This window comes from Synchiropus splendidus, chromosome 4, assembly GCF_027744825.2.
Source record: "Synchiropus splendidus isolate RoL2022-P1 chromosome 4, RoL_Sspl_1.0, whole genome shotgun sequence".
In the NCBI taxonomy this organism is placed as follows: Eukaryota; Metazoa; Chordata; class Actinopteri; order Syngnathiformes; family Callionymidae; genus Synchiropus; species Synchiropus splendidus.
The window spans coordinates 31,509,061-31,522,001 of record NC_071337.1 but is presented as its reverse complement, the minus strand read 5'-3'; the positions used below and the strand labels follow the sequence as shown (position 1 = coordinate 31,522,001).

Below are 12,941 nucleotides of genomic sequence, written 5' to 3'. Positions count from 1 at the left end.
GACTGTGCCCACTAACTGCAGACTAGACTGAGGGGTGGACCACTGCACTAAACTGATGCAACGCTTTCATTGTAAAGCTCGACAAATCCTTTCTGGTTTAACTGTGCTGCTCCACACAGTAAATAATCATCCCTCTTAATTCCCCTCAATTTGCCATTTTGGAGTTTATTTCCAGTGATGCTCATTTTTCTATTTTTTTTTTTTACTTGACCATTACCATGGGAACTGTTATCACAGACAGTTGCGGCCACAAACACATCTGCGGGATTTGAGACCAGTGTGCTGTGTGGAAAGGAGACAGGGGGACGTCAGGAGGGGGCATCGGTTCTCTTCAGTAGGCATCACTGGATGCTGTTGCCTTTTGGAGCAGGGGAATGAAATAACTTTCTGGGGTTTTAATACTTTTGAGGTTCATACATGTTTGCCAGTAGGACGGCATTCATTCACACAGCCCAGCTGCTGTGGTGCAAGGCAAGGAATTGTTGCCTTTCTGTGCCACTTTTTTTTTTTTTTTTTGTAATGTTGATCAACTAGCCATATTTCAGCACACTCCCAACACCATCTTGTAGTGATCCAACAACACTAGAACCATTTCCTCTTAGCCATCCATCCTCCCATCCTAGCACACAACATCATGCAACAACAACCCCTGAATGAAAACAGACCACGACAGAATGTTTTGACAATGAATACAAACAATATGCACAATAATCTCTCCAGCTTCATATGACATGGGAATGTGACAATTTAAGTAATAGTAGCATTATTATTGACAACAAAATTGTGAATAATTGTCCATGACATTTTCTTTGTAAGAACAACTTTCGTTACATGACAAAGTTTAGTCCTATCCCAAATTGTAAAAAGTAAAACTCAACAACCACAAAGGTCCGAAACGGTGAAAGAAAAATGGAACGAATACAAAACAGCCTACATGGATAACAAGACATTCAACACTATCCTTACGATGACACCGAAAGACTAAACATTGGAAGTTATTTATGGGTGTATTCATCATATTCATTATAGCAGTAGTCTTCTGGTGAGTCTGATTGTTCTGGATAGTTTATAGCATTGATATATTTTTCAGTTTGTGCGATGAAGCAAAGTACAAATCTATAAAATATATATATATATATATATATATATATATATATATATATATATATATATATATATATATATATATATATATATATATATATATATGATGGAAATCATTCCTGAGGAGCAGAAACAATATTTTTGACAAACATTTGCTCATTCCCCGTGGCCAGACCAACGCACAGTCCCAGTTAGAATTAAGACACAAGATGTCTATAGATGATTTAATGGGTTGAGATATTGCCGCAGCAACGGGTTCCAGGGATCTAAAATAAGATACATCACAGTGTCACAGGTCAGCGGCGTAGGAGGGAGCATGTTTTCCTGGCCGCCCACTGGAGTAGCAAGTTTATCTCTCTGAAAGTTGCTTGTCTTCGGCCAACAGCTTCATCGGCCACTCTCTGGGGAACATCATCATCCGCTCGGTGCTGACGAGGCCTCGCTTTCGCTGCTATTTGCCCAAGCTTCACACGTTCCTCTCGCTTTCTGGCCCTCACTTAGGAACCCTTTTCAACAGTAGCACGCTCGTCAGCACAGGTAGGTCTTTCTCATCTCAGAGTCAGTCAAGGATTTAACCATGAACGTGTCTGACTGTGGACATGTGAAGGTCTGTGGTTGATGCAGAAGCTGAAGAAGTCTGGGTCTTTGCTGCAACTCACCTTCAGAGACCACGCTGATCCCAGACAGACGTTTCTCTACCTTCTGAGTCAGAAACCAGGTAAGAAAGCTGGAGAGACAGGACAGGAGAGTGACACTTCCATGTTGTGCAGCGATGGCAGAAAGGCCTCCCTGCTGTGTGCGTGGAGCAAAACAATCCTCACCAAAGCTTTTTTCTTTTTTTCCCCCATCAACGACTGTGGCAGCCTGACAAAGTGATCCAAACCCTGTCATTAGAAATGAAGCAGAGCACTTTTAGGAGCCCACTGGAGAAATGGATTTTAGTCTCACTCTGACGTGCCCACCACACATGCAGCAATGTGATCGTCCTTCTCTGTCCTTTCAGGTCTCCAGTTCTTCAAGAATGTGGTGTTAGTGGCATCTCCACAGGATCGTTATGTCCCTTTTCATTCTGCCAGAATAGAGATGTGTCGCACTGCTCTCAGGGACAGGACCACAGGTAGGGCGGCCAGAATGGTCCACCTTCACTACTATTTACCTTCACTACGGTCCCTTTTTGGAGCAGTTCAATCTCCACTAATGTGCCATTCTATCGCAACCCTTTGCAGTAGAAGAATGACAAAGTCCTCTTTCCCCACTACACTGGAGAACACTGGACTACAAATCAATTCGCATTTCTTTCTGAGTTACTGCTGTAGCCAGGCTTGTAAATTGTGTATTCATTGCTGTCACCTTAACTGCTTTACAGAGATAACTCTGCACTCTAGGCTGTTTCAAACTGGCACTGATGTTGGTGCAATATATTAACATTTAAATATAATGAGATATTTTGAAGGAGTAAGAATATGGGAAGCTAGTGTTAGAGAGCAGTCCAACACGGAACTAAGGACAGAACAACTACACATCTCAAACCAACTATCGATAGGCACAACCAGCGCTCTACTCCAAATCTCTGCTCTTCACTGAACAGAAAACACTGTTATTATTGGGCAATCATGAGGAAGTTTTTCAAAATGGTCGCATTTTGACTTAGGAATTTCACCATTTTGGGATATTAAGAAATTTCCCCCACAAGACGACCAAACATGTAGACCAGACTGAATACAAATGCAATTGATTCAAGACAAGACGAGGAATCCAGTCTCAAGTATTCCATGTACTGTAGTCACCTCAGTAAAATAAGGACTAGTAAGGAAAGACAATGTGATATAACATGATCTTATAAAACACGACAGTATGTATAATATTTGATTGTGTGATATTAAATTGATATTGGTATTAAATTGAAAAACAGGAACAGAAATGCTAGGCAAATCTTGCAATTTTTGCCATGTTTTCATGGATGAAACAAAAACAGTTATAATAGCATAATTCATGTCTTGATCTGATAAGACCACTCTGATAAGATATATATATATATATATATATATATATATATATATATATATATATATATACAGTATAAAGAGCAGTACATGGTTGAATCCTCTCGTCCCCCTTCAGGGCCGGTATACACGGAGATGATCAACAACCTCCTGAAGCCACTGGTGGAGGCAAAAGAGTGCCGGCTCATCCGTCAGAACGTGTTCCATGCGCTGCCCAACACCGCCAACACTCTGATCGGCCGCGCCGCTCACATTGCTGTCCTGGACTCCGAACTCTTCCTGGAGAAGTTCTTCCTAGTGGCTGGGCTGGACTACTTTAAATGAAGAACTGGAATGCATTACTTTGTTTATAACATCCTAAAAGCGTGTATACTTCTCTGTAAACAGCTTGAAATTTTCAACTGACTGAACTCCTAGATGTGAGTTTAGTGTGTAGCCATGCAAGCAGGTCCTCTAACAGAGGTTGTAGATGACTTATGATGAGCCTTATGACTAATCACCCAGAACTAACCCATGCTATTTGTGGTGTGAAACTCTAAAAATATCTCCCTTTAGACTTGGTTTGGATCTGTGTGTGTGTGTGTGTGTGTGTGTGTGTGTGTGTGTGTGTGTGTGTGTGTGTGTGTTTGTGCGTGTGCGTGTGTGTGTGTGTGTGCTGGTCAAAACCCTAAAGGCAATAGATGCGCAGAATCATTCTCCCTCTATTGTACAGTTGTAGAAAAATGCTGTTTCTATACAAAAATATAGACTCAACTTATTTATTTTTTAATCTGCTTCTCTCTGTACAGTGTAACTAATCTACCGACTGGGATATACTGTCTGATATAGTCATAATATAGGGCAAATTGCTGTTTTTATAGTAGAAAATATAACCACACCTTGTAGCTGATTTCATACCACGCCTCAGTTTTCTTCATCTTTTCAATATCAACCCTGATCAGCTGAGTTCTTCAACTTACGACACCAAAGAGAAGGTCCTACTCTGAATAGGTCAAATCACATTATACATGTTTCCATCCTGTTCCACTCTAGCCTTGATGTCAGCCTGACTGTCTCACCTGACTAAGACAGTCTGCGACACTTGGATCCAGAAGCTGAATGAAAATTACTAAAGAGCTGTTTTTATCATTGACATTTTCTGACTAAGAGGCTTCTTTTTTTGGTTAAATATACAATCCTGAATTCATAAAATCCAATCTATTTTCACTTATACCTCACAGTGGTCAGAAAGTGTCTGATGGTCAAAGACAAGGGTGACACCAGGACAGGTTCCTTGTCTGTCTGGAAATGAAAAGATGAGACACTATTTTTTATTTTTCATTAATGACGTATATAGTATAATGCGATTCATTGCAACACAATTCAACTCACCGGTTTCTTTCACCCCAGCAGGAGGTAGTGGATTAGGAGGGGAAGGTGGTCTGTGAGTGCGGTGGAAGAACTAAAATGTTGACTCCGCTGCTCAATGTTCCGTACTACACTTTGATACTAACTACTGATTAAATACCGTATTACTGATACGCGCGTGTGTGTATTGCAGTGGAGCTGGAGTTCATCCAGTGCAGTCCGACGCTCCATGGTGCAGAGCAGGCATGATTATTCCAATTCTAATGTCAGTCTGTTTTCTGAAGCGCTGCCTTCACGCTCATTTTCTCCTGTCATGTTGCGGAGAGCCATCATCATGCCATATCGTTCTGTCCATCACGTCGCGTGCACATGTGACATGTAAGGAAATAACCAAGGCGTCTGCACATGTGATGTCACCTTTCAGCCAGCAGCTTTGTATTTACATCTGTTCTAGTGTGGCATGTAATTGCTCCTACCTCACTTGTGAAGGTGTCCTGCTCTCGCTGTAATCGTTTTCCTCGTTTGTCAGTCACTGTCTTGTCAACCTTTGTGTTGTCTTCACCTGTCAGAGAACAAACGCTGATGTGTGAAAGTGCTTTTTAGCCACATAGAGGCAAGTGTTACTCTGACCTCAGAGGCTGTCACATTATGTATTCTGCTCGGCACCGGGTGAGGTTCTTCGTCAGCTGGTGATTCTTGACGCTGTATTGTGCGCCTCTGTTGCTTTTGTGTACCAGACATGCACTGGTACTATTTTGTGAGTATTACTTGACAGTAATACACATTCAAATGTTCAAATTTGTCTTGATTCTAATGCAATACCTGCACTTTCTATTAACATAACAAAAATAAATATCTAACCACAAAAAAGACTGAAAAAAAAAAGATCTTAACTGAAAAGCTGCTTATAAAAAATTGATTTAAGGAACAACGGTAATTTCTTTTGATTTAAAAGCATATGTACAAAGGAACCAGAAAATTAAAAAAACACCCCTGATTCATATATTGAGAGAACAGTCCAGCTAACATCACTAAAAAAACACATAAAAATAAAAATCCAGATATTTCAATTGGTGTGGAGTTAAGGTAGATATAAGTAATTAAAGACAACAAATGTTGAACATTCTGATCAGTTTTTGTGATGAAAACATTTTTTAATAATTGAAAAAAAAACTCCATTTGACTTACGATAGAAATGAATTAATCTATTGAGCCTCCTTTAGCAGGTTGCAATGAACGGTCGACAAAACTGGAAACTGTCAAGCCTGTGTGAGAGAAGATGTTGGAGATTAGCGTGTTGTTGTAATGTCTGTTGTCATCATCTTGTTGTTGCTCGTTGTGTTGTCATACCAGATGCCATCACTAACACCACCTGTTGCAGAAAAAGTCAGAACAAGGCTGCTGACTTGCCTGGAGTCTGAATTATTATACATTGAATGGATGTTTGTAATGGGCCTGGTGAGTGAATGTACACTGCCACAGTCAGAGGTTTAGACTCACCTTAGACTACTAGGTTCTATATTGTAGATACCGAAGACATCAAATGTATGAAGGAAATATGATATTATGTAGCAAACAAACAAAAACAACTTTGATCACTAAATATGAAGCTCATCGTGGGAATGCCATGAGTGTGCAAAGCAGTCGTCACAGCAATTGGTGTCCGCTTTGAACAGTCTAGAATATGAAACATGTTTTGAGTCATTTCACTCTTCTTTGTTTACTGCGAAATTCCACGTGTTCATTCATAGTTTTGATGCCTTCAGTGAGGATCTGCAGTGAAAATACCCCTGAAGTCATGAAAATGAAGAACCACTCAGTGAGGAGGTTCGTCCAAACTTGTGACTGGTGGTGTGTTGATGGTGAATGTAGTGAACACTGCAATACGATTAAAGCAGCTGCCAGTTAGTTACTCAAAAGCCAGACACGTCATAAAGGAGGAAGGTTTTCGCTTACAAATGATCAGTCTCAGGCATTTCCCCACATATCACACACACTCTAATGTCAAATGAACTCTGTGTTCAGGTCAGTAGCTAGCTAAACTAGTTAACAAACTACTGTTGGCTTCGCTAGTATTGTGTGTGAAGCCACCCTGATAGACAACGTTGACCTAAAGATGGTGTGTTCCGCCAGAACAAACGGTTTTCGTTGTTTGATGGGTGTGAAGGTTATTCTGCTGCAGCTGTCATCATATTACAGTGACCCTTGAGGCAGTCTCTGAAATGGGTGACTTCTCTATCTGATCGTACTTGACTTCCGAGCGTGTTTGTCTGCCAGTACAGGAGCAGGTGCAAAACAGGATGGGCAATCTAAATGAACAGTTTCCGTACTCCCATGATATCTTTCTGTACAAGATGTGTGAGGAAAGATGCTCCCATTTGAATGTCCTTGCGTGTTTGAGCATCTTTTTTCCCCCTTCCAGTCCTCGGTTATTCACTGGATGTAGAATATACAGACAATATACAATATTACTTCATCTGTGCCAATGACACTTAAAATACTGAAATAAAACAGTTTCTCAATAATTTGTGTCTCAGTTCTGTCTATAAGTTCAGCGTCTTTCTCAGCGACACCTCTGCTTGGATCTTCTCATCACGTCATTGCACAAAACTGCATCAAGCTGCCAAGTGGGCTTGTGACCTCTGCATGGCTGACCACTTACATTGCCTACTAGGTGGCTCTTTTTTAATAAAGTACACCACCTACTGCGATCTGAAAGTGAAATAAGTGGGTCGACAATTTAAGTCGTACAGCTGGAGGTAGGGCTTTGGTTTAAGTCACGGGATGACGCTTTCGTTTTGAAGAATCATTTGTGCTACTACAAGCAGCATTGTATGTGATGTCTCGGTACACTTACTGGAAACAAATGCATGCTGTGGATGAGGTTTCATGAAACAGATTTCAACAGGTGGCGCTCATGGTATGAAACATGATGTGATTTTTCATTGAACATTGAACTTTCACTCTGGCAGTGTGGCGCAGTAGAGATGTTTTTTCAAGCTACAAATGAGCGTGATTTTTTTTTTTCAGTGAGTGGACGGAGGATATCTTCAAGATATGGTCAGGATCACGTATTCTGTATTCGGACACACAGAAAACATGTTTTTCGAAACGGGGAACGAACAGAAAGCTGAGTAGTGTTTGAGTCCGCGGCTATTGCAGGTTCCCACAGCGAGACTCCTCTGAGGCAGATCTGTCGAAGCCTTAAATTCTCCTCTATTCACAAGACCTGTTGTGAGTCAACAATGACTTGTGACTTGATGATTTGCGAGCTGTAACACAGTGAGTGCAGCGATGCCCCAATGGTGATCCATTTACAACCTCCACATTTATGGTCCACAGTAGCACTACATCTAGGTCACAGAAATCTGTACAAAATATGGCACCAGGTTGCGCCGCCATCTAATTTATCTGTGCATTTTGAACTCATGCCCCAACTGAGGCTGGAGGCCAGGAACCCCTCTTGCTTTATTTGTTCTCTGAAATCAATAAAGCTCAATCCACTCTGACCCTCAAAGGACAGCAAACCTTTCCTGGTAGTGAGGCAGGCATCAGGCCACCACAGTGATGAATCTTATTTGCAGCAATATGTGAAATTACACAACGTCAAAAAGGAATAAAATCAGTGCAAATTAACGTCTGTCTTGCAGTGCACGGTCCAGTTCACACACCCCCTCTGAGGGAGATTTTATTCTGCATACATAGCTCCTGCCCGCCGTTACGTCCAGAAAAAATGATTTGGTCATGAAATCCATCAGTCAGACTTGACTGAAGTGGTGTTCATTGCATAGTTTGCTGTGCGAGGGAGGGAAGGCATTAGGCCCAGAGCAGTTCTTCAGGTAGGCACCGTCAATAAACAAGCCACCGCTGGGAGTAATTATTGCTGCATGAAAGTGTCAGGAGGTAATAGGATCTCATAGCGTCTCATTATCCTCCATGACACTGATGAGCAGGACTTCACAAGTCAATATCCAAACACTGGGAAGGAAGCAAGCTGCAGCGCACTTGTGAAGGAAATCACTTCAATGTTGACCGTCAACGCAGTTGATGTAGACAAATGTTTCCAAAAGCAAATCACAAAAAAGATACTCCCACAGAATGAAAATAATACAATAAAACTGGCCATATTTGGTCAAATCTGTGCCATAGCTCTTGTACAGTACTATGACGTTTTCTGATCTGGGAATGATGAGGATTTTTGAGGGCCCTGACGCAGTCAGTGCCACTTTCAAACTAGCACCCACAAATGGCATGCAGGCATTTATGTGATATACTTTCTGATTCATACTTGCCTGCAGTAGCTCCTGAAAGAATTCCAACCATTCTCAAATGACTCATTCACAGCCTGTTTACACACACTCCTGGCGTGCAAGCTACTTTTGAAACAAACAGGCTCGTGACATTACTCTTCCACACTCAAAGTAACATTTGCCTTTTCTTGGTTTCCTCCAAAACACTCACGTGACTGACATAAGACACGTGGATGTTGTCTGCTGCATTCAGCTGCGACACTCAACTCCATAAGATGGCGCTATTATTCTCTTTCTTCGTCGCGTGTGTGTCAATGACGACATATCTGGCTTGAAATAATATTTAACATTTGTCGCATGTTGCTATTTTACCTGTAATTAACTTACTCCAACCAGCAGATAACATGACCTGATATTAGGGTCAGAGCTGCCGCACTCCTCTTTGTACATGGTATCGGTCCTTACAGAAAGCATTTGCCATGCACAACTTAATTTAAAAAAAAAAAATCGTTGACTGCCTCAGACTGCACGAAACATAGGTGCGACAACATTAATAGTAATACTAACAATATAAACAACAATAATAATAATAATAATAAAGATAATTTTCTAACCAGATTGCTGTCAACATTTGGTGGCAGTATTCCAAATTATTAAATTATATTGACTCTCCTGATCTCTACAAAGGAGAAATGATCGTAGCAAACAGAGGCTGTGGTATTGTGGCTGTTTTTATGTTTCTGGAACAGGACATTTGAACTGATGTATAATCCACATAACTTAGTTGATGTGGTCAATATGCACAGCAAAGGGTCGTCCTGGACAGATCGCTTGCACATCACTGCATGTCAGTGACTTGTGGTTAAATATTAATCCAATGAAAAGTATTAAGACTTCAGCATAGAGGCCACATACATTCACACACGCACACACACAAACGTGTCCAATTCATGTTAAGAAGAAAACCTTCAAGCAGCTGGAAAGTCTTTGTCTGGCCAAAAACCACTGGATGGAAGAGATAACGCAGATCTGGCACTGGGGGATTGAAATATGAAGTAATCTCTTCATAATCCCAAGAGATCCAAGCATGCAAAGAAATGATAATCCTCCATAATGACAGATGATCCTCACAAAGGTCCACTCTATCAGGTTAAAAAAGTCTGTAAAGAAATGGGACACAGAAAGATCCAGCTGAAGTCAACAGTGTGAGATTCACTTTCTGGTAAGCCTTTGCAACTCACATTTGGACTTAAAACTGTCAGTACAACCACAAGTGGAGAAACCCTCCTCTGAATCCATTTCAATTTGAACAACAGATTAACCTTGATCCTGCATATCTTGGGATTATCCACTCAGTGACAAGTGAATAGGGTGTGCTTTTCTGAAATTCATCCAAATGCAACAGCACAGACACATGCGTTTAATGCGTTCGCACTTTCTTTATCAGTTCACTCCTGATCTGCAGCTCTGCCGAGACTCTTGGAAGTCAATGATGCTGTCTCTCCAGGGCAACTCACAGGACTCCAGTAAGCGTTATCTCAAACAATATTTCTCCTGCAGATGCTTCTCATCAGGTATGTGGTAAAGCTCTGCCTGAATCCTTGGGAGCACCGCTGAACATGTGGTGGCTGACACACCCGTGACGTCTTGTGTCTGCAGTGATCGCCACATGCCTCTATCAGTGGCGCCTCCAGAAATTTTTCATTTTTCAATGCATGTGCATTTTGATAATTGAGAAGTTGACTTGGAATAAATACTGCTGTGAACACAGTGTCCTCTGCTGAAGGAAAAAAAACCCAGCAACTTTCTATTAATTTCACGGAATAAGGAAAAACAGCAAGGATAAGTTGAAGGTCACTTGATTGAAATACTGTACTTTCATTCAAGATTTCTGTGGAAAAAGGTGCATCAAAGGTCCATGGCCAGAATCAGCTCTGGATTTGTATATCACCACCCTTGAGCCTCGAAGGTCTGCTGCTCAGTCAGTGGTCCAAGGGACTGCTCAGTTTGTATCTTTGCTCAGACACATTAAAAATCAGAGGGGACGTCGAGAATAAAGCCACAGAACATAGCTCTTGGCAAAATACATGTGTGTAATGTTCAGACGATTTTTACATTGTAGAGAGCTTATTAGAGAGTTGATGTTTAAATGTGAGCACTGCTCTAATTTCAACATGTTATCTCTAATATTAATTTTCAGCCGGAGATTTTGCAGTTCCACACACTCATTATAGCATAAATCTTGACTAATATGGAACTGTGTAAGAATCGATAAGTGCTTCTGTTGTTTGTGTTAAATTATTTCGTTGAGATGTATGGAATGTGAAACTGGCTCCAGGCCACCAAAACCTTTTTTTGCTGTCTGTGCTCCTCATTTCAAATGATGGATGCGTGCGAGATTCAATCGGATGTGCACTGGTTCCACAACATGGCCATCCAACGCTACTCTACTCTTCACTTTCCCTGACTGCAAAATTGTTGGTGTCTCTACCGCCAAAGCCCTGTCTTTCATCTATAGGTGCTTCTGTTCTCCTTGTAGAGGACATTCTGCGCGTTAACTCATTCGGATCTTGGTCAGGAATGAGGCTGTTGGTTGTGTCTTGTGAAAGCTTGGACTATTGGAGACCTCTGGCCTGCTATGGGGTCGGCTGGATGGCGAGGTCCAATGCTCACCAGTGGAAGACACTGGTGTGCATTGGAATCTACATCACCCATGATGCAAACCTCAGTGCTCATTTCTACCATGGGGTGGCCTCATCTGTGGCCCTCTAGCTGTGTATTTCTATGTGAGACATCTGGGTCGCTGTGTCTGGGTCCTTAACCTTCATATTTGCCAGAGCCTACTTCTGCAGTGTCTTTATGGGGTCTTTGAGACTGAGTCGAAGAGGCCACACCAGTGTCCTCAGTCTTATTTTTCCAAAATGTCAAACCTGCAGGTTACAGTCCTTGGGAGGCTAGAAGTAGATTGATCCCATTGACCTATGCCTATACTGTAGTGTAGACCATGAAGTGGAGCATTTTGAGGTAGAAATCTAGGGTAACTGTCACACAACCTGATCCATAAAATACATATAACAGCCTCTGTCCAGCAGAATACACAAAATTTCAGTGTGGAAAATGAACCTTTCCTGGAACCTACTTGATAAAAACAACTAATCTCATTAACAGGTGCATGAAAGACTGTATTTGGATGACATTCAAGTACCTACAGTACTTATGTAGTTGGACATATTGAGGCTCAGTGTAGCACTGTATACTAGTCTTTGTTTGGGATGCCACGCACTGTCTTCCTGTCTCACACTGTGAGCAGTGCTCTAATAGTAGGAAAAAGTATCATCAACTTTAAGTAACACAGGTGCTGACGCGGGTGGAGAGCATCTCATGGAGTCATAGACGGTGGAGCCAGCAATGAAAGGGGAAAGAAGATTTGGTGAACTCAGGACACCCCACGAAGAGCAGCAAGACTTAGTTTTAATTGAAAGCACGCTCAGCTCACAAAGAGGCTCCCGCAGCTTCTGTGACAGTCCAACACACTTCATCATGATTCAGTGGTGAGCTGCAAACCTGATGAACAGCACTAAGGAAGACATGCAACATCATGCATCTATGTTGGTCTCAATTTGTAACTTGAGGAGAAAGAAAATAGTTTTCTGTCAAAAAACGTCAGAAAAAGCATAGATATTTCCAAAATATCAGTGGAATTTCAGAAATGAGGTAAGATGTTAAAAATACTAGTTTTTGAAGGGCACATCATCGCTGTCATATCGTCAGGGTGTCACAGTGAGACTGTCAAAGGAGCACAGCGATCACTGAAACTCCTCCTGAGCTCAAACAAGCAGCATCTGTGAGCGCTGCAACATCAGCCTTTTAGTTCAACTCAGCCTTGACTTCAGAGATACATCTGTTTGGATGCCTCCTGCAAATATGTCTCAAAATGTGGATATTAAAATAACACGTCATTTGTCATATACAACTTTTTTTTTACAGACCTACAGTTGAAATTTTCAAAACATTCAGAAATACATTCTGAACTTATGATCAGTAGTTTGAAATTGGAGCCGTCATATACACTTTTTTATTTATGTAAAGATTCCTCGGTATAGCCGCATTTTGACCAACGTAAAATTCATTTCGGCGTGGAAGTTGTTTTAGGCATTTAATTTTACAGACCCGTGATATAGCTGAGGTATGCACCAGCCATGCCACGACAGCCACACAGACAAATTCCCTGACTTCA

The 12,941-nt window shown here is 41.4% G+C and overlaps 1 protein-coding gene across 2 annotated transcripts in view; it reads left to right on the top strand.

Moving 5' to 3' along the window:
* The window catches only part of fam135b (family with sequence similarity 135 member B), a 31,950-nt gene extending 25,003 nt beyond the window's left edge, over positions 1 to 6,947 (top strand). For both annotated transcript variants that reach the window (XM_053862082.1, XM_053862081.1), the window contains exons 17-20: positions 1,490 to 1,641; positions 1,712 to 1,822; positions 2,108 to 2,221; positions 3,226 to 6,947. In XM_053862082.1, coding sequence (XP_053718057.1) covers positions 1,490 to 1,641; positions 1,712 to 1,822; positions 2,108 to 2,221; positions 3,226 to 3,431 — 583 coding nt within the window. In that variant the 3' untranslated portion in view covers positions 3,432 to 6,947. The remainder of the gene's footprint in view (positions 1 to 1,489; positions 1,642 to 1,711; positions 1,823 to 2,107; positions 2,222 to 3,225) is intronic.
* Positions 6,948 to 12,941: the final 5,994 nt, after the last annotated feature.